The sequence below is a fragment of the Panulirus ornatus genome, chromosome 19, assembly GCF_036320965.1.
Source record: "Panulirus ornatus isolate Po-2019 chromosome 19, ASM3632096v1, whole genome shotgun sequence".
Taxonomy (NCBI): Eukaryota; Metazoa; Arthropoda; class Malacostraca; order Decapoda; family Palinuridae; genus Panulirus; species Panulirus ornatus.
In genome coordinates this window covers 60,110,380-60,129,027 of record NC_092242.1, presented here as the reverse complement: position 1 = coordinate 60,129,027, position 18,648 = coordinate 60,110,380, and the positions used below count along the sequence as shown (strand labels likewise).

Sequence of the window (18,648 nt, the reverse complement as noted above, 5' to 3'; positions counted from 1 at the left end):
AACCGAGTGCACACTTTTATTCAACCTCTGCAGTAGAAAATTGTTTTTGGAATATTGATTTTAAATAATTTTAGTCAACCAGTGTAAATTTATGAATTGAATGATAAGGATTTGTAGCATTGTTCAATAAAAAGTCGTGACATATTTACCGATGCTTTGTTTTTCTCTCACTCTTTGGCACGCAGTCTTTCCGTCAAGATGGCTACTCAGATGAGCAAGAAAAAGAAGGTAAAGCTATTTATCATGTATTTAGCTTCTCTTAGAAGATTCCAAGAGAATCAGTGCGCCTTTGTTTCGACGAAGCAATGTTCTTGTACTATGTATACTGGGAACAATGAGAAAAACTTTGAAAATTATACGTTGGGAGAAACTTTTGTGTGGCGCATGGTACGTGTTTACATGTGCCGCGGTGGGAGATCTGTTTAAGCGTTGTTACCCCTATGACAATTCTATTGTCATTGTCAAGGAAATTATCATATATATGGTTCTTCAAGCTCAGTCGATGTAAGTTAAAGCAATGTAAAGTCGAATTGTAGCGATTTTTGGTTTACTGCGGTTGTAAACTACTAAGAGTTGTTTGTTTTTTGCCAGCTTGTTCGTTGTTACTCCTTAGCTTATCAAGCATGTTTTGCTTCATATAATTGTCGTTAAACCTTGATATGTAGACAAGAATACTAATAGAATATAACTTTTTGTTGGCATTTCGACACTGATGGGGCGAATCGCTAATATGCTCGGATAATAAAGTAAATCTGGCATGTTTTATAAAGGTGTTGAGTAGGGGTTGATATGAATTGAGCATGTAAGTAGATGACAAGAGTTTTTTGATAGGATGACGAAAGGAAATGATTTAATTGAGAGAATTATGTATTGTATGATTTCTTTTTGGGACACACCATTGGGTATTCAAGAGGAAGGTGTTGATTATGGAACTGAAATGCATGGAGTAATGTGGTATGACAAAATAAGAAAAGCAGATTTTCAGAGGGAAACTTCTAGGCATATAATGTATATAGGGAGGTGCAAATAATGTCACTCTTGGATTTAAAGCAGAATATTTAGCAAGTCATTGCCTAATCGTGTTTGTGGTTTTTGCTTTCAACTATTCTAAATGATAATGTTTCATATGCTCATATTTTGTTTACTGACAGCATGTCATCCCCAGTACACCACATTTCTATCGTGTGCATGCCATTCAGGCTTTGAGCACTCTAAATCGTTTTCACTCCCTTCCATTTCCAATTTGGTCTCCCACTCCTTGTACCCTTCATTTCTGACACATTTATTCATATTGTCGACCTCTCCCCAGTCATTCTCTTTATATGCTCAAACTATTTCGGTACACCCTCTTCAGTTCGCAACCATATTCTCATTATGTCTTATGTTATCATTGCTTGAAAGATCACCCCTCTTCACACAACATATTGTCCTCAAATATTTAATTTCCAACTCATGCAACCTCCTCTATACATTCTCAACTATATCCCATGCATCACATCCATACATCTTTTTGGGGAATTTTTTTTTCTTTGCATTCAAAAATACTCATTTTCTCTTCCAGATAATGACCTGTCTTTCCACATATTTCTGTGTTCCTATAATCATGCCTCCTTAACCACCCTATAACTGACCTCCATGTCTATGGTTCCATTTGCTGTGTTGTTCACTCCCAGGTATCAAAAATATTCCACATTCTTTAAATTGTCTTACTCAAACTCACACCAACTAATGTGTCCTGCTCAGTTAAACCTAATGATCCTGCTATTACTCACACTAACTCAACTTTATTTTAACACACACTTTCAAATTCGGACAACTTGTGCAGTTTCTCACTCAAATCTGCCACTAGTGCTATGTCACTGGCAAACAATGACTTGATTCACTTTTCAGGTTCCCCTCATCCCCAACAAACTGCTTATTGTAAAGAACTAGGCATGTTCTGATGTATGAATTATTTCTTGATTGTGTGTGCTTACAAAACTTATAATAGCATTTGTTTTATTTGCAGTTCGTCAAGGATGGTGTGTTCAAGGCTGAGCTTAATCGATTCCTCACAAATGAGTTAGCTGAGGATGGTTACTCTGGTGTGCAGGTTCGCCATACCCCTGCTAGGACAGAGATTATAATTCTTGCTACTCGTACCCAGAATGTGTTAGGTAAGAATAATTCTGGCTTCACTTTTTTGTTTTCTTTTGGAAAAAGTTGAAAATGATATTTTTAGGAACTGAGAAAGAACATGATTTTGATTTTAAATATTTATTTAGGTGAGAAGGGGCGGCGTATTAGGGAGTTAACGTCACTTGTACAGAAGAGGTTTGGATTTGCTGAGCAATCTGTTGAGCTCTATGCTGAGAAGGTTGCACAGCGTGGCCTGTGTGCCATTGCCCAGGCTGAGTCCCTCCGCTACAAACTTGTGGGAGGTTTAGCTGTCAGGAGGTAAGTTTTATGAATATTTCCCTGAACTTGCAAAATACTTCCAAATTATTTATTCATATTTCCTATAGTAACTGTGTTTCCTGCTGCAAAAGCCCTTTATTTTGTAATAATAACTGTGGCTTTATTTTTATGATTTTGCTTTTATTTTAACCCCTTCCCTTATCCCACTTTTTTTTTCCATCAGAGTATGTTCCCAAAATAATTATTATTTTGATGCAAGTTAGAAATGCATATATTGAGAAAGTGATAGAAAATATTGTGTCTGAAATGTTCATATTTTAGAAAATATCACATGATGAAACATGCAGTTGCCTCAAGCTCAAGATGTTTCAGTGAATATAAAAATGATTCATAAAGGAATAGAAAATGTAAGCAAAAGAAGTTTTGATTGTAGAAGAATAGAAATATAGAAAAAATGACTGTGTGTCAAAGAAATGCATGTATCCTCTTATTTTGTGACTTTTGATGGGGCACCATTTAATACTTTCATTATCCTGTGATACTGTGATCAGCCTCTGCTTTGCATAACCTGCTTATACCTTTAGCTATCATGTCATTAAGTTCATTCCTGTATCACGGAAACTTACAAAGTACTGCTATATTCTCTGATGGTTATGATTTGTATAACTAGCAGTGTTATTGCCAGCAGTGGTGAATGGTTAGTCAGGTGCAATAAAAGGTAAAGGTAACTTTTGTCCAACCTGTAGCATAAGCTGGACTGTTCGAGTCAGAGCTTGCAGAGTCCAGAAGTATTGTTTTTTATTGTGTGTCTGATTGGTCATCATTGTCATATTTATCTATGTCCTACTGAGAGTTTAAGAGTAGTGGAAATGCAGAAATAAGTTTTGATTTCATCTGCTGGACTACCCAAATCGGAGCTTTTGTTCTCGTTAGTTATCTTCATTTGTCTGTCTGCATAGTCATCACCATCACATTCATCACCCAGCATAGTGGGGTTGAAAAAGCAATGGAAAAGTGATAAAAAAATATGGCAGTCTCTTGCACTTTCTCAGAGAGATGTCCCACCATGCTGTCTTGTGCTGTTGTAAATTATTTCTCTTTATGGTGACTGACATGACATGGACTAATGAATAATATTTCTGTCAAAGCTTCTTGGATGAAAGTAAAAAGTTGAAGAGAAAGAAAGTAGAAGTTCATCAGCGCTCTGCAAGTGTTTGTAGACATGACTTTTACATGAAGAAAGATTATACAAAGAGGAAAAGACAAAAGGAAGAGAATTCCGCATTTTAACTGTTTGAGGAAAGAAGGATAACAGCCAATCCTTAAGTGGCTGCTCCCTCTGCTGAAGTTGTGGGAAGCAGCAGCCAAACGTATGCCATATCTCCAAAGCCTGGTGGTTGGGACACATGCAGACAGTTCACAGGAACTGTGGCCAAAATGATAATAATAGAATAGAGAGAGCATCATCATCATGGCATATGGAAATGGGAGGTTGAGGAGAGGTGATGCTCTGAAAATTAATAAGATGAAAGGCATTTAATAACACAAGTTAATATAAAGATGGAGGTTGACCTTCCCCTCAGTCACAGGCAGAATTCCAAATCAAAGCCGGGCCTAAATTGAAATATGGAAAGGATTTTAAAATGGGGAAAAGAATGGACAAGAGAAAGTATTTAAAAATTTTGGAGGAAGTGAAAAACCAGTCTTTTGAAATGTTAAGCCTTAGTTATTGAAAAAAAAACATGAGAGGTTAGAGAATTCCAAAGTTTTAAGGTTTGGGGGAAAGAAGCAGTTATCAAAATGGACCACCCTTCAGTTGCCAACAGCAACAGCTTGCTGAGTATTGTGTGGTGTAGCTAGTGGTGGGGGTACACATGCAGCCTGCTCTTGGGAGCTAAAACAAAGTAATACCTATAGTAGAGAGAAAGTGAACCGAACCAACATTGTGGCATAGGGCAAGTGGGTCAGTTTTGAAGTTTGCTTGGGAGAGTAAGGATGCAGAGCTAGAACCTTTCCATGTGTGAGAGCAGTACTCTGTACAAGGATTGATCAATCCTTTGCATAAGCAGAGTAACTGTTTGGAAGAATTTCTACATCTAGAAAGGACTCCCAGTTTCTAAGAGGCAGACTTTGCTATTTCTGCAATTTAGAGTTTTCAAGAAAGAATGGATATTACAGTAATACCAGATGTGTTCATTGAGTTAAGAGGTGGAAGTACAGAAACATCAAAGGAGAGAGGAAAGTTGTGAGGAATTTCAATAGAGATGGCTGGAAACTGGGTCTTAGAGGCATTAAATTTAACCAGATTTTGAATACCCCCCTGAGATATCCTGTCCAATTCTGAGCTTACTGAGGAAGTTGTGTTGAGAGGAGGAGCAGAATTGAAGGACGTGGAGGAGTGCAGTGTTGTTGTCAGTGTATGAGTGCTTTAGGTAATTTGTGTAAGACAGAAAATCGTTGACATAAGGGAGAAAAAGTATTGGGGATAGGCAACCTTGAGGGACACTGCTGTTGAAAGGAAATTAGATATGAGGGAGCAAAGTGAGGAAGGGAAGCCAAAAGAAAGGAGAGATGAGACCCCAATGCCACACAATGTCAAAAGCTGTGGATATGTCAAGAAAACTACATAGGATTTCCAAAAAACTTTCATGGGTGATGACAAGACATTAGTAAGTTGGGAATGATATTGATAATATAATTTATTTTTTCTATTATTATTTTGCTTTGTCACTGTCTCTCGCGTTAGCAAGGTAGCACAAGGAAACAGACGAAAGAATGGCCCAACCCTCACACATACACATGTGTATACATACACGTCCACACACAGACATATACTTATATACACATGTACATGATTCATACTGGCTACCTTTATTCATTCCCATTGCCACCCTGCCACACATAAAATAAAAACCCCCTCCCCCTTCATGTGTGCGAGGTAGTGCTAGGAAAGACAACAAAGGCCACATTCGTTCACACTCAATGTCTAGCTGTCTTGTAATAATGCACCGAAACCACAGGCCCCTTTCCACATTCAGGCCCCACAGAACTTTCCATGGTTTACCCCAGACGCTTCACATGCCCTGGTTCAATCCATTGACAGCACGTCAACCCCGGTATACCACATCGTTCTAATTCACTCAATTCCTTGCACACCTTTCACCCTCCTGCATGTTCAGGCCCCGATCACTCATAATATTTTTCACTCCATCTTTCCACCTCCAATTTGGTCTCCCACTTCTCATTCCCTCCACCTCTGACACATATATCCTCTTAGTCAGTCTTTCCTCACTCATTCTCTCCATGTGACCTAACCATCTCAAAACATGATGTAGGTATTATAGCTCTTTAATATATATATACACACTCCTCCTGAGTACATACTTGCTGCTTGAGTTCTGTCCCTGCATCAGCCAGAGCAAAACATTTTTATATCTGAGAATTTTTTTGATTGCAGAGCATGTTACGGTGTGCTTCGGTTCATTATGGAGTCCGGTGCAAAAGGCTGTGAAGTTGTCGTCTCTGGTAAGTTGCGAGGTCAGCGAGCTAAGAGCATGAAATTTACTGATGGTCTAATGATTCATTCTGGTGAACCCCGTCGTCACTACGTTGACACAGCAGTTCGTCATGTCCATCTTCGACAAGGTTAGTAATGAATTTTAGAATTTTGTGAAGATGTGTTGTTCATGATATGAAAATTAGCTGTAGATTTTAGTGCACCAATGAGCCAAGAGCAGAAGGGCCTCATTTGTTCAGAACCACTCACTAGCTGTAGATTTTAATGCACCAAAGGCAGAGATCCTTATCCATGGCTAAGCCCCATATGCCATTCTATGCATACCCTTTAATGCTTCATGTGCCCAAGCACGTTGACACTCGTATACCAAATTGCTGCAATTAATCCTGTTATGTAACTTGTAGGTTAGTTAGGATTTTCAATGTATGTATGGGTCATGGTGAGGTTCCTGAAGGTTGGCAGAATGCCGTTGTATAAAGGCAAGGGGTACAAAGGTAAAAGTTTGTTGAGTTCACCTGGTAAGTTTTATGAAAGAGTGGTCATTGAGAGAATGGTGGCATGCACCAAGAATCAGACTGAGGAGGAACAGTGTGGTTTGAGAAGTGGTTTGAGGATGTGTTGATCAGGTGTTTGAAGGATGCAGAAAGAAAAGTTCTTTTCTATGTTATTTATGGATCTGGAGACTCCACATGTTAAGGTTGATAGACATGCTTGTGGAAGGCTTTAGGAATATATGGTGTTGGAAGAAAGCTATTAGAATCAGTGAGGAGTTTTTATCAAGAGAGGAAGTTGTGTGCAAGCAGGGAGAAAGGAGAGTGAATGGTTCCAGGTGGTGGGTCTGTGACTATCTCCATGGCTGTTTAATTTGTTAAAATGGATGGGATGTTGAGGGAGGTAAGTGCAAGGGTCTTGGAGAGAGGGGTGAGGGGGGCCTGAGAAGTGTGTTAGTTGTTTTTTGATGACAGCATTGGTGGCATATTTGAGTTAGAAACTAATAGAGTTGGTTGGTGTTTGAGTATGGAAGTGTGTGAATGGACAATGTTGAGAAGAAATGTGAATATAAGCATGACTTATTAGGTTTAGCACTGCAATTAAAAGAAAAGTTGGGGTCTGAGTTTGAATGGAGAAAATATGGAGGAAGTGGGATATTTTAGATACCTTGGGTGGACTTGGCAGCAAGTGGAGCCATAGTGTCATAGGATGAGTGAGGGGGTGAAGATTTTGGAAGCATTAAGGAATGCGTGAAAAGATAGATCACTATCATGGATGGCATAAATGGGCATGGTTGAAGGTATAGTAGTCCCAGAAGTGTATGGCATGGCTAAAGATGAGAATGAATACATGGGATAGGGTGGATGTGCTGGAAATGAAATGTTTAAGGACAGTATGTGGTGGTGTGAGGAGGGTTGATTAAGTAATTTTATGGTGAAAGAGAAATGTAATAAGAGTATGGTTGAGATAGCTGAAGAGGGTATACTGAAATGGTTTGCTGATGTGGAGAGAATGAATTAGGAGAGGTTGAGTGTGCCTGGTAAGCTGCATGGAAGAGTGGTGATTGAGAGGGTGGTGGTGTGGAGAATGACTAGGGAAGAACAATTTATTTTTAGTCGTGGTAGACAGCATTTGGATCAGATGTTTGCTTTAAAGCAGTATCAAGAAATGATTTGTGTGTGGCATTTGTGGAGCTGGAGAAAGCATATGATAGTGTTAATAGTGATGCTCTATGGAAGTTGCTGAAAATATTAAGAGAGACCTTTCATGATAAATAAGATTCATTCTTGAATGATGAGCAAAAAAAAAAAAAAATTCATGGTCATTATAACATGGTGTTTTTGGAGATTTGTTCTTGACACTTGTCAATTCATATATTAGTAAGTGCTCTATAATGGCTAACTTAGGTAACGTTAATAGCTCTGCAGATGTTGTTATGCTTGCTGTTTTATAGATAAAACCATATGAAACAAAATTTTATCAACATTTACAAGTTTGTTGGAGCTTGCTGTGTTTTTGACCACTGCCATGCGAAACAAAACTTTATCAACGTTTCCCAATTTTTCGGAGCTTGCTGTGTTGTTGACTACTGCTGCTGAGCTCCGGCAGTGCACCTACACTATCCTAGCTCACTTATCATTATCTGCAGAGGCATATTCCTCGTAAGGGAAACTATTGCAACAAAGGATGTGGTGGACTGGCAGGTCGTGGTTATCATCTTGCTGTTAAGTATCATTTTATTGGTAAAGGAAACTAATCAGCTGACCCACATATGCCTGGCGTTTGCCTGCATATCAGTTGCATCTTCAAGTCTTTGTTAATGACTTTCGTGGCATCTTGGATGGTTTACCAGTACTTGCACATGTAAGCTGTTTTGTAGACATGATGCGATTAAAATGTTCTCCCAATACATATGTAAGAGGATGACTAAGAATGAATAGGTGTAAGTTATGTTGAGATATATCTAATTGGCTCTCAAGATGTCAGCAAAGATGGCAGTAAATGTATTCGTGGGTTCTTTTTGTTAGAATTTTGCTTTTTTTCAATGACACGGATAATTGTGAATATTTTGTTCTTGTCTTTTAAATGAAAATCCATTATACAAGTTTTCATTATAAGAGGTCTGTCTGTGTGGTGTGGGAGAAAAGCTATAAGAATTAGAAGTTTTTACCATGAGAGTAAGGTGTGTATGCTAGTAGGAAGAGGGGATGGATAGTGAGTGAGTGGTTCTAGGTACAAGTGGATTTGTAGCAGGGATGCGTGATACTATGGATGGGGTGGTGAGCGAGATGAATGCTAGGTCTTTGAGAGAGGAGGTATGCTGTTTGTCAGGGGTAGGGGGCTGTGAGGCGAGTCAGTTTTTGTTTGCCGATGATTCAGCATTGTTGGCATGTTCAATTGAGAAAGTAAGAAACTGCAGGAACTGGTGTGTGAGTTTGGGGAAGTGTGTAACATGAGAGTTGCGAGTAAATGTGAACAAAAGATTATTAGTGAACTTTAGGTAGGAGCCTCAGCAAATGCTGTGCTGGAGTTCATTTGTTATGGTGTCTGTTGCTGTGGCCACCCCTTTGATGGAGTTCATATTGGAACAGGTGTCAGAGATATTTTTATTTTTTTTATTATACTTTGTCACTGTCTCCCGCGTTTGCAAGGTAGCGCAAGGAAACAGACGAAAGAAATGGCCCAACCCCCCCCCCATACACATGTATATACATACGTCCACACACGCAAATATACATACCTACACAGCTTTCCATGGCTTACCCCAGACGCTTCACATGCCTTGATTCAATCCACTGACAGCACGTCAACCCCGGTATACCACATCGCTCCGGGGTTGACGTGTCAGAGATATAGATAGATAAATAGGTTCAAGAGTGAAAAGAAACATTGTATGGAGTGTGTGTTTGAATGGAGAGAACTTTGAGGTGGTGGAGTGTTTTAGGTACTGGGAAAGGATATAGGAGTGAATGCAACCATGGGAGGAGACATGTGGAGGAAGGGCCAAGATCTTAGGCTCATTGTATAACATGTGGAAAGAGTGGTCACTGTTTTTAAGGTATTGTCAGTGTTAAATGGATGAGGTATGGGCTCTTTAGAGAAAAATGTAAAGAATGGGGAGAATATATTTGAAATGAAATGTTTGAAGACAGTATGTGGTGTCAGGAGGGTTGATCAAGTAAGAAATGCTAAAGAGAAATTAGTAATAGGCACATGTATCAGAGCTGAAGAGAGGATGTTCTAATTGTCTGGACATATGGGGATGCTCTAATGGTCAGGACATATGGAGAGGGTGGGTGAGGAAAGAATGACTAAAAGTGTTTACGTATCGGAAATGGAATGCATAAGGAAAAACGGAATACCAAGTAGGTTGACATGGTGTCTGAGCAAAATCAGGGCATATGAAGTGGCTGGGCAAAACCATGGAAAGGTCTTTTAGGGTTGTGTTGGTGTGCTACCTCGCTAATGCGGGAGATGGCGATTAAGTATAAATAATAATAATAAGCTTTATATCAGTATGCTAATCAGTAAGTTTAATACATATTTGTATCTTAACTACCGCTTGAGATCTGATATGGAGATACGTAGATTGAACTGAGTTATGAATCCACCATATTTTTGTTTGTTGAGAGTTCATGTTAATTTTTCATCATAGGTGTGTTGGGTATCAAGGTTAAGATTATGTTGCCCTGGGATCCTTCTGGCAAGAATGGGCCAAGTATTCCTCTTCCTGATCACATAAATATTGTTGAGCCTAAGGAAGAAGTGTTGCCTGCAGAACCCCACTCTGAGAACAAGATGGAGAAGCCAGTGGCTGCACCTGTAACTGCCCCTACACCAGCACCTGTTCCAGCTGAATAAATGTATTAATCTTGAACTGTAAAGGCAATAAAGTTGCTAAAAAGTGGATGAATTGCAGGCTTTTGCATATTGTTTCATTTAACTGCCAGTCATATTGTGAAAGTTTAACAAAATAACAAAGAAAATGGTATTGTAAATAGAATCTGCAATAAAGATGATATTCAGTCGTGGCAAATTATCATTATGGGTTACTTGGTTTTTCGTTTCTTTTATGCTTGTTCGCTGTTTCCCATGTTTGCGAGGTAGTGCCAAAAACAAAGAAAAGGGCCTCACTTGCTCTCATCCATTCTCTGTCACTTGACTGAACAAAGGTATATGAAGCAGCCAAAGGAAACCAAGGAAAGGTATGTCGGGCCTGGTTATGTATAAGGGGCTGTGGTATTGGTGCATAACGTAATACCTAGGGCAGTTGTGAACAAATGAGCTCGCTTATTCATCTGCTGCTGGTGCTATCCTACTAGTATAGGAAATGGCCAAAATATAAGAAAGAATATTTACACAAATATGTATTTTTTCATACTTGATTGCCTTTATCCATTCCGGGTGTTACCCTGTGCCACAGGAAACATCTTCGATACCCCACTTCAGCGAGGTAGCAGCAGAAAAACAGACAAAAAAAGGCCACATTCATTCACACTTAGTATCTAGTTGTCTTTAATGCACCAAAACCAACGCTCCCTATCCACAGACCTTTCCATGGTCTACCCCAGGCCATTTCACATGACCTGGTTCAGTCCATTGACAGCACGTCTACCCAAGTATATCACATCATTCCATTTCACTGTTCCTTGTATGCCTCTCACCTTCCTGTATGTTAAGGCCCTAATTGCTTGAAATCTTTTTCATTCCATCCTTCTACTTCTAATTTGGTTTCAAGCTTCTTGTTCCCTCCACATCTGACACAATATATCCTCTCATTCTCTCCATATATCAGCGAGGTAGCATCAACAGATGACTTTCCCTGATCCTGCTCCCACTCCTTTTAGTCACCTTCTATGACATGCAAGGAATATGTGGGCATTATTCTCTCTTCCCTGTCCCATACATCATTATTTTCATAAATATTCACCATTCCCCTCTTTAATGGGTTAGTGTCAACAGAGATGAGTGTTATAGGGAAAATCCTCACTTGGCCCCCTTCTCTGTTCCTTCTTTTGGAAAAGTAAGAACTGTAAGGAGACTTCCAGCCACCTGCTTGTACCCCTTTTAGTTCCATTCTATAACATGCAGGGAATATGTGGGAAGTATTTTTTGTTACTGCATCCATATACATAATGTACACTTTTTAAGTTAGACAAGATGGCATGGGCAACTGAGAGCCTAATCAAGGCCATCCCATTGATGCTATATGCATTTTTTTATTTTATACTTTGTTGCTGTCTCCCGCGTTAGTGAGGTAGTGCAAGGTAACAGACCGAAAGAATGGCCCAACCCACCCACATGCACATGTATATACATACATGTCCACATACGCACATATACATACCAGTACACCTCAACGTATACATATATATACACACACAGACATATACATATATACACATGTACATAATTCACAGTCTGCCCTTATTCATTCCTGTCGCCACCCTGCTACACATGAAATGAAAACCCCCTCCCCCCGCGTGTGCACATGGTAGCGCTAGGAAAAGACAATTAAGGCCACATGGTTTACCCCAGATGCTTCACATGCCCTGGTTCAATCCATTGACAGCACATCAACCCTGGTATACCACATTGTTCCAATTCACTCTATTCCTTGCACGCCTTTCACCCTCCTGCGTGTTCAGGCCCCGATCACTCAAAATCTTTTTTACTTCCTCTTTCCACCTCCAATTTGGTCTCCCACTTCTCCACGTTCCCTCCACCTCTGACACATATATCCTCTGTCAATCTTTCCTCTCATTCTCTCCATGTGACCAAACCATTTCAAAACACCCTCTTCTGTTCTCTCAACCACCCTCTTTTTATTACCACACATCTCTCTTACCCTTTCATTACTTACTTGATCAATTGATCAAACCACCTCCCACCACATATTGTCCTCGAACATCTCATTTCCAGCACATCCACCCTCCTCTGCAACCATATAACATTGTTAGAACCCTTATTTCTTCATACATACCCATTTTTGCTTTCCAAGATAACATTTTCGACTTCCACACATTTTTCAACGCTCCCAAAACTTTTGTCCCCTCCCCCCCTATGATTCACTTCCCCTTCCATGGTTCCATCCACTGTCAAATCCGCTCCCAGATATCTAAAACACTTCACTTCCTCCAGTTTTTCTCCATTCAAACTTACCTCCCAATTGACTTACCCTTCAACCCTACTGTACCTAATAACCTTGCTCTTATTCACATTTACTCTCAGCTAAGGCAGGTGCGACGACACTTGAGCAGGAAACTGTGATCAAACAAATCTATTTGTGTGTGTGTACCCTAGTCTAAGTCAGATGACTAAGGACATGGTAAATTCTGACAGCATGCATAAATATGAAGGTACATGATAGAAAGTTTGAGAGATGGGGCCTCATGAGTGTATATACACCTTTCTACAGGAAAGTTAGTACTCAGGGTATACATGTCAACTGGAGGGTGAAGAGGTGGGAAAATGAATTAGCATTTAGGGCCTGGACATGCAGGAAGGGTTGAAGCATGTATAGGAATGAGTTGGAGCAATCTAGTATACAAAGCAGCAAATGTGCTGTCTATAGGATGAACCAGGGCATATGAAGTGGTTGAGGGAAACGACAGAAAGGTCTCTGGGTTCTGATTCTGATGCATTTTAAATAACCAAGATTGGAAGCGAATGAATGAGGCTATTCTTTGTATTACTGCTGCTACCTTGCCAACATGGGAAAAAGTATGAGAAAATATATACATTTTTATGCACACAACTTACTTTGCATGCTGCAGTAACAAGTTGATGAACTATCAATAAGGGCCAGTCTACTTTTATAAAAACTGGAAATTTGCATGCCTTAGTTTTGGCTTTAAACAAACACAATATGTAAAGTTAGACATGTTCTATAGCTCTGGTTTCATGGGTCCACAGAGTATATTAAGGAAATCAAATATTCAACCTACTAGATTTTCCTTCAGTGATAGCTTGCAGGAAGGAAGATGAGAAAGAAAATTCCTTTCCTCATATAATTTATTCTGGAATGGCAAAGTGATGATAGAACAGAGGCTATGGCAGGTGTAGCCACACTTTGGAAAACCCTCTGGATCCTCAAATAACTTGGCACCAAATTATATATTCCCACCTAAATACAGTTTACCTGCCCAGAAACACAGTGGTAGGTAGGATGTTGCCTTGGTGTTTATGTTCCCACCATAGTCATGGCTAGAATGTTGAACGTCACAGTATCTTACATAAATGCACTTTTAATTCATGAATGCTAGAGCTATGGAAACATTAAAACAAAATATAATATATAGAATATAATTCATATCTGCAGGCAATATGAGAGTATACATTTTTACTTACAGTACTATTATGTATAAAGAATATTTTTATGATACACAAGGCTATGGTACACAAAATCTTAGAATGCTAATTGTCACATATCCAAAAATATACTTGAGGGCCAAAACAATGAACTAAGGTGAACAAAACAGCAACAAGGTGCAAGACTACCCCTATCTAACAAGCACTTGGACCATCATCTTCCTCTGCTTCTCTGTCTTCAAGGCTGGCTAATGACACTGTCCATAACAACCTAAGTCATTGGCAGCATTTACGACTCCTGTCTCTTAAAGACTCAACACTAACCACATTTCCCAGATAAACTGATTGACTGAGAGAGAGAGATGAAAGTCCAACCCACAAGTTGAACAGTACAATTACACTAATATCAATTTTGTCACTGTATGACTTCTCCATCCTAAAGCCAGAGGTAACCTTATACCAAGACTTTACTACATGGCATTTTGTCAGTGAAGCAATGAAAGCTTCCAAAACATCTTTAAAATATCACAGCAAGAATGCCCAGTATTTGTTAATAGTGTATTTATCATCTCAAATCAAACATTGGACATCCATGGGTTAAAGTTGCCATTATGTATAAATTTAGCACTGTAATATCTACTACCACTTCAATCAACTCTATCAACAAAACCTAAAATCCCCCTACTATCAAGTCACCACCACTTTGGGATGGATGATGCCAACATGACTTTTCAAATCAATCACACTGAGAAAACCATGATTAATTCCCATTTTGCTTGGGATAGAGGGTTCCACTGAACCAAACACATCTGAAGACATTATTTCTGTCCAATATTACTTGTGAAATCCCTATATTTGCAAGTCATAAGTATAAATTCTAAATACATCTTTGGAGGTTTACCATAAAATTGTGCAATGGTTATAACATTCAAACACACTATGAAGGAATTCTGTAATACAAACACTGCATCAAATTAGAAAGCAAGCTACCAATACCATTTACAGAATAGCAATACATACATGATCAAATACTTTGATTCATATAAAATAATTTTTATTCTTAGTTTTACTGTTCACTGAATAATTTGATATTTATATATATAGGGATATATATATATGTATATATATATATTTATATATATATATGTATAAGGGTACCAACTTACAAAATATGGTTTGGACACTATTCTCCCCATCTACGTTGCACTCCCAATAGGAAAGGAAGCAAGAAAGTTCATATTTGAACTCTCCAACTTGGGACGACATCACAGTCTGGTATGACCATTTATATCTGCCTGGACACATTGAAATCACATCCGTTAGGTTAATCCTCGTCTTCTTGCAACCTTACTGGGATGCTTAAAACCATGTCAAAGCAAATTCCATGAATATCTAGTAGAGCTTTGCAGTTAATGGCCCAGATTGAAAAAAATGCAATACTACAAAAAGATATGATAGGTTAGATTCATATTTTCTTTTTTTTTTTCTTTTTTTTTCATAATTTGAGCCTAAGACCCAAGACCCAAAGAGCTATGAAAGATTATGCCCTGCTTCCCTATGCCTGGCAAACACCAAAAAACCAGAGAGCTTTAATGTTTATCCAACCCTACAGTCCCACCCAGATAAAAATGATACATAAAATTGAATGGGAGGTGAAAAATACCTGTCCTATGGCTATCAAGCTATAGATCGATTTACAACTGATGTCACTTATAGCCTCACTGATTCTTATATTACATAAATTGCTTTACACAGCATCCAAGCTTCCCTTTCCACCCATCAACAGAAAATAATGCCCTGGAGCTAAATACTGTTGACATAGAAGTATCCACCACTTATTGCACCAACAGGAATAAAGCACAAGGAAAAAATACTGTGATATCTAACATGGCTGAACAAGCAGCTCTGCTGCTGAACCAGATGCGACCTGTGTATGAGCCTTCCACTTGAGCACAGGGACAGCATACCAACCACTATTGAGCACCAGTGTTGCAACATTTAGCATCCAGAGGCAGTGGAAACAATGAAAACAATTAATCAACTAAATCCAGGTGCTATACTTTTAACTATTCACGAGATATATCGGTTCCATCCTAAGTACGTATGGGGGTATACAAATACTATCAGTGGCAGCTATTTTGGTCCATTATTACAGTGTGTGGATAACTTAAACTAGAAATGAACATCTAAATGTGGAGTTTTAAGTTCACGGAATGTGTGATGGTTTACTTGGGATATCTGCAGAGAAAATATAACTTTTTCACCGTAATTTTACAAATCAAATTTGACTACTATATAAAACTAATTTTCACAACATCATAAACAACACATTAGGCAGCACAGAATATTAAGCAATTGTAATTCTCTAAAAATACACTTTGGGAAGCAGGGTTTTTGCAACTGCTCAAAATAAGTCAGCACCTTATTTAAGTATTAAGTGGGAGTACAATGGTACATTAGCAACAAAAGTAATTATATTGTGCACACACAGCCTTATCAAATTTCCAGAGTTATTAAAGCACTCATGCCAGATAAAACTTCAGTGATTTGACTGCTTTAATACACATTATTCTCTTAACTACTTTGGTACTAAAATTTTTGTCCAAAAAGTACCTATTCGAAATGGAAAAGAAAATATTTGTATAAAAAGACCATTTGTAAAAGCAAACAATATACCAGAAAATATCTGAAAAATTACAGTCTGCCTGCAATGTACCATTCTACTCTTACTTGGAAAAATATAAAGACTGCTTGTACAAGACCATAGGCCCAGAGGCTGCATCACATGGCTTAGTCATCAGGTTTCCAGCTATACCTGCACATTTTACCAGACCACACTGAGAGGTACATGAACTGCTGTGCCTTGTCTTAAACACAGTCAATGTGCACCAACCACTTCTAGTGCCCTGGACTTCACTTATTGGGTTCTAGGCTCTAAGGATCACTGCAGGATAATCCTGGGTAGTTTTCCACATAAGAATAAAAAAAAACCTGAAATTATGTATTGTCGCTGGGTTACCGTCCAGTGTCAGGAGCCAAGAAGTGGTGCAGGCCAATGGCAGCAACAGCACAGAAGAGAGAAAAAACAACCAAGATGGCAGCAGCCTTCTGCTGATCACTGAGATTGTGCCATTGCAGACCCACCTCCTGAAAAAGGTTAACAAGTATTCAGTGATGTCTATAGGCTTAATGCAAATACACATGATTAAAAATTCAACGAACATTGTACTTCAGTTTCTGAAGATATTCTGAATGATCCAAAAGTTGCTGCACATTTCACAACAATAACTATCAAATGTAAATAATTTGTGTGTGAATAACAGGGTATGGCTACAGCTGTCTGTTCTATATTTCCAATAGAACCTCACCATAGATCTTACCAGAGATTTGCTATCACTCATTCCATGATAAAGTTGTTGCTAACTTCAGTGAATGTGAACGCATTTCCATTTTTTACATTAACATAATCAGAAAAAAATGTAAACAATGCTAGGGCACCCATACTAAACACACTAAATAATTTATCTGCAAAGGGATGGAAGAGAATACTTTGTGATAAGAGCTGTATGAGAGAAAAGAAGCTAGAGATATCATGAGGATAGCTTTGGTAGTATTACTAAATCAATATATATATATTGAGCTATCTATCTATTCATCTATTTTCATAAATTCTGGTCTCATTTAAATGCATACATCTTCTCAGTTTTTTCACTTGGTATACAACCAACTTTCATTCCTCAATCATCTTATATGAAATGATTAGGAGCTCTTAACAATAACTTTGCTATATTTACCTTCTGCTACGCCACCATATATCATTTAGACCAACTTATCTGCTATGGATCCTGCATGTCATACCATCTTATAGGTATTCCAACCATGCATCTCTATTTCTTCACACCACATATCTCATTTTGATATGAAGTTCTTAGTTTAAATATTAGTTTAAATACATTCGCTTGTTTGGTGGTTTGTTGTGGTTTTACAAAAAAAGAGGGTATGATGTATGGGAAACACTAGGAAAGTGGACGAGCTCAGGAAAGAGGTCTATGTGTAAAGATCCTAAAGAAGACTAAGTGAAGAGTAGTATAAGGTGAAAGTTAATAAAACAAGGTGAAAGAGAGGAAAATATTAAGCAAAGGGGTACTTATATACATGAAGGAAATGCATGGGATATGGGAGTACGAAAAAGGGCAGTGCATGACGGAATAAGGATTATAAATTGCGGGGGAAAAATTAGAATGGATGGTACAGAAAGCACATAAGAGTGTAGAACTATCTTCCAGTTATGTGAAAGCAGGTTATTGTAAAGTCTGTGTTGATGTTCCCACAATAGCTAAATTTCTGATACAAATAAATAATCTATGCTGATTATAATAAAATGAGAATAATACAGCACAATCGGATTATAACAGCATTGGTAGGACCACATCTTGCCATCAGACTGAATTTAAAAAAAAAAGGGGGGGGGGAGGGAATTAGCAATTGCTTGCATATGCTGCATTGACTTTTAAATAATAGCTAATGACAGATTTAACAATTTAACAATTTAACGTCGAAAGTCCATTAAATTAAATGTAACCTATGAGCCATTTTTTTAATACAATATACAGTTCACACACTTTCCTTTAACTCCTTCATCACTTGATGCCATTATGAGGTACAAGGAGAGCAAAATTATCTAATTAATAGTTAAATTTCTCTGCATGCAACCTGACCGCACGATGGCTTGAGGCAGACTGAGACCGAAACAAAGCGAGTATACCCTACACTATCCATAAAAAAAGTGCGATATGAAGTGTGTAAGGTGGGGCATTTGAGATTTTAGAATTTTTTCTAATTCTTAAAATCATCATTAATTAATGTATTATCATTTGCTTCTGCTTCCCCTTTTAAAAATTGAAATACAAGGAGGGGAGGGTTTCCAGAAA

The 18,648-nt window shown here is 38.4% G+C and overlaps 2 protein-coding genes across 11 annotated transcripts in view; one reads left to right on the top strand and one right to left on the bottom strand.

The window, feature by feature from the left end:
• Positions 1-73: 73 nt before the first annotated feature.
• On the top strand, positions 74-10,313 carry RpS3 (ribosomal protein S3). The gene is made up of 5 exons (XM_071673996.1): positions 74-228; positions 2,009-2,156; positions 2,265-2,436; positions 5,855-6,042; positions 10,062-10,313. The coding sequence occupies exons 1-5, from the start codon at positions 199-201 to the stop codon at positions 10,265-10,267; spliced, it is 744 nt and encodes a 247-aa protein (XP_071530097.1). The 5' UTR covers positions 74-198; the 3' UTR covers positions 10,268-10,313.
• A 3,384-nt stretch (positions 10,314-13,697) lies between these two features.
• The window catches only part of LOC139755548 (fibronectin type-III domain-containing protein 3A-like), a 499,565-nt gene continuing 494,614 nt past the window's right edge, over positions 13,698-18,648 (bottom strand). For all 10 annotated transcript variants that reach the window (XM_071673982.1, XM_071673983.1, XM_071673986.1 and 7 more), the window contains one exon: positions 13,698-16,864. In XM_071673982.1, the coding sequence (XP_071530083.1) occupies positions 16,733-16,864 (132 nt within the window). In that variant the 3' untranslated portion in view covers positions 13,698-16,732. The remainder of the gene's footprint in view (positions 16,865-18,648) is intronic.

Excerpts from the sequence above, each read along its gene's own strand:
- RpS3 (XM_071673996.1), top strand. The coding sequence starts at position 199 with ATGGCTACTCAGATGAGCAAGAAAAAGAAG. Across the intron at positions 229-2,008 it reads AGATGAGCAAGAAAAAGAAG|TTCGTCAAGGATGGTGTGTT; the intron begins GTAAAGCTATTT and ends TTTTATTTGCAG. Across the intron at positions 2,157-2,264 it reads TCGTACCCAGAATGTGTTAG|GTGAGAAGGGGCGGCGTATT; the intron begins GTAAGAATAATT and ends ATATTTATTTAG.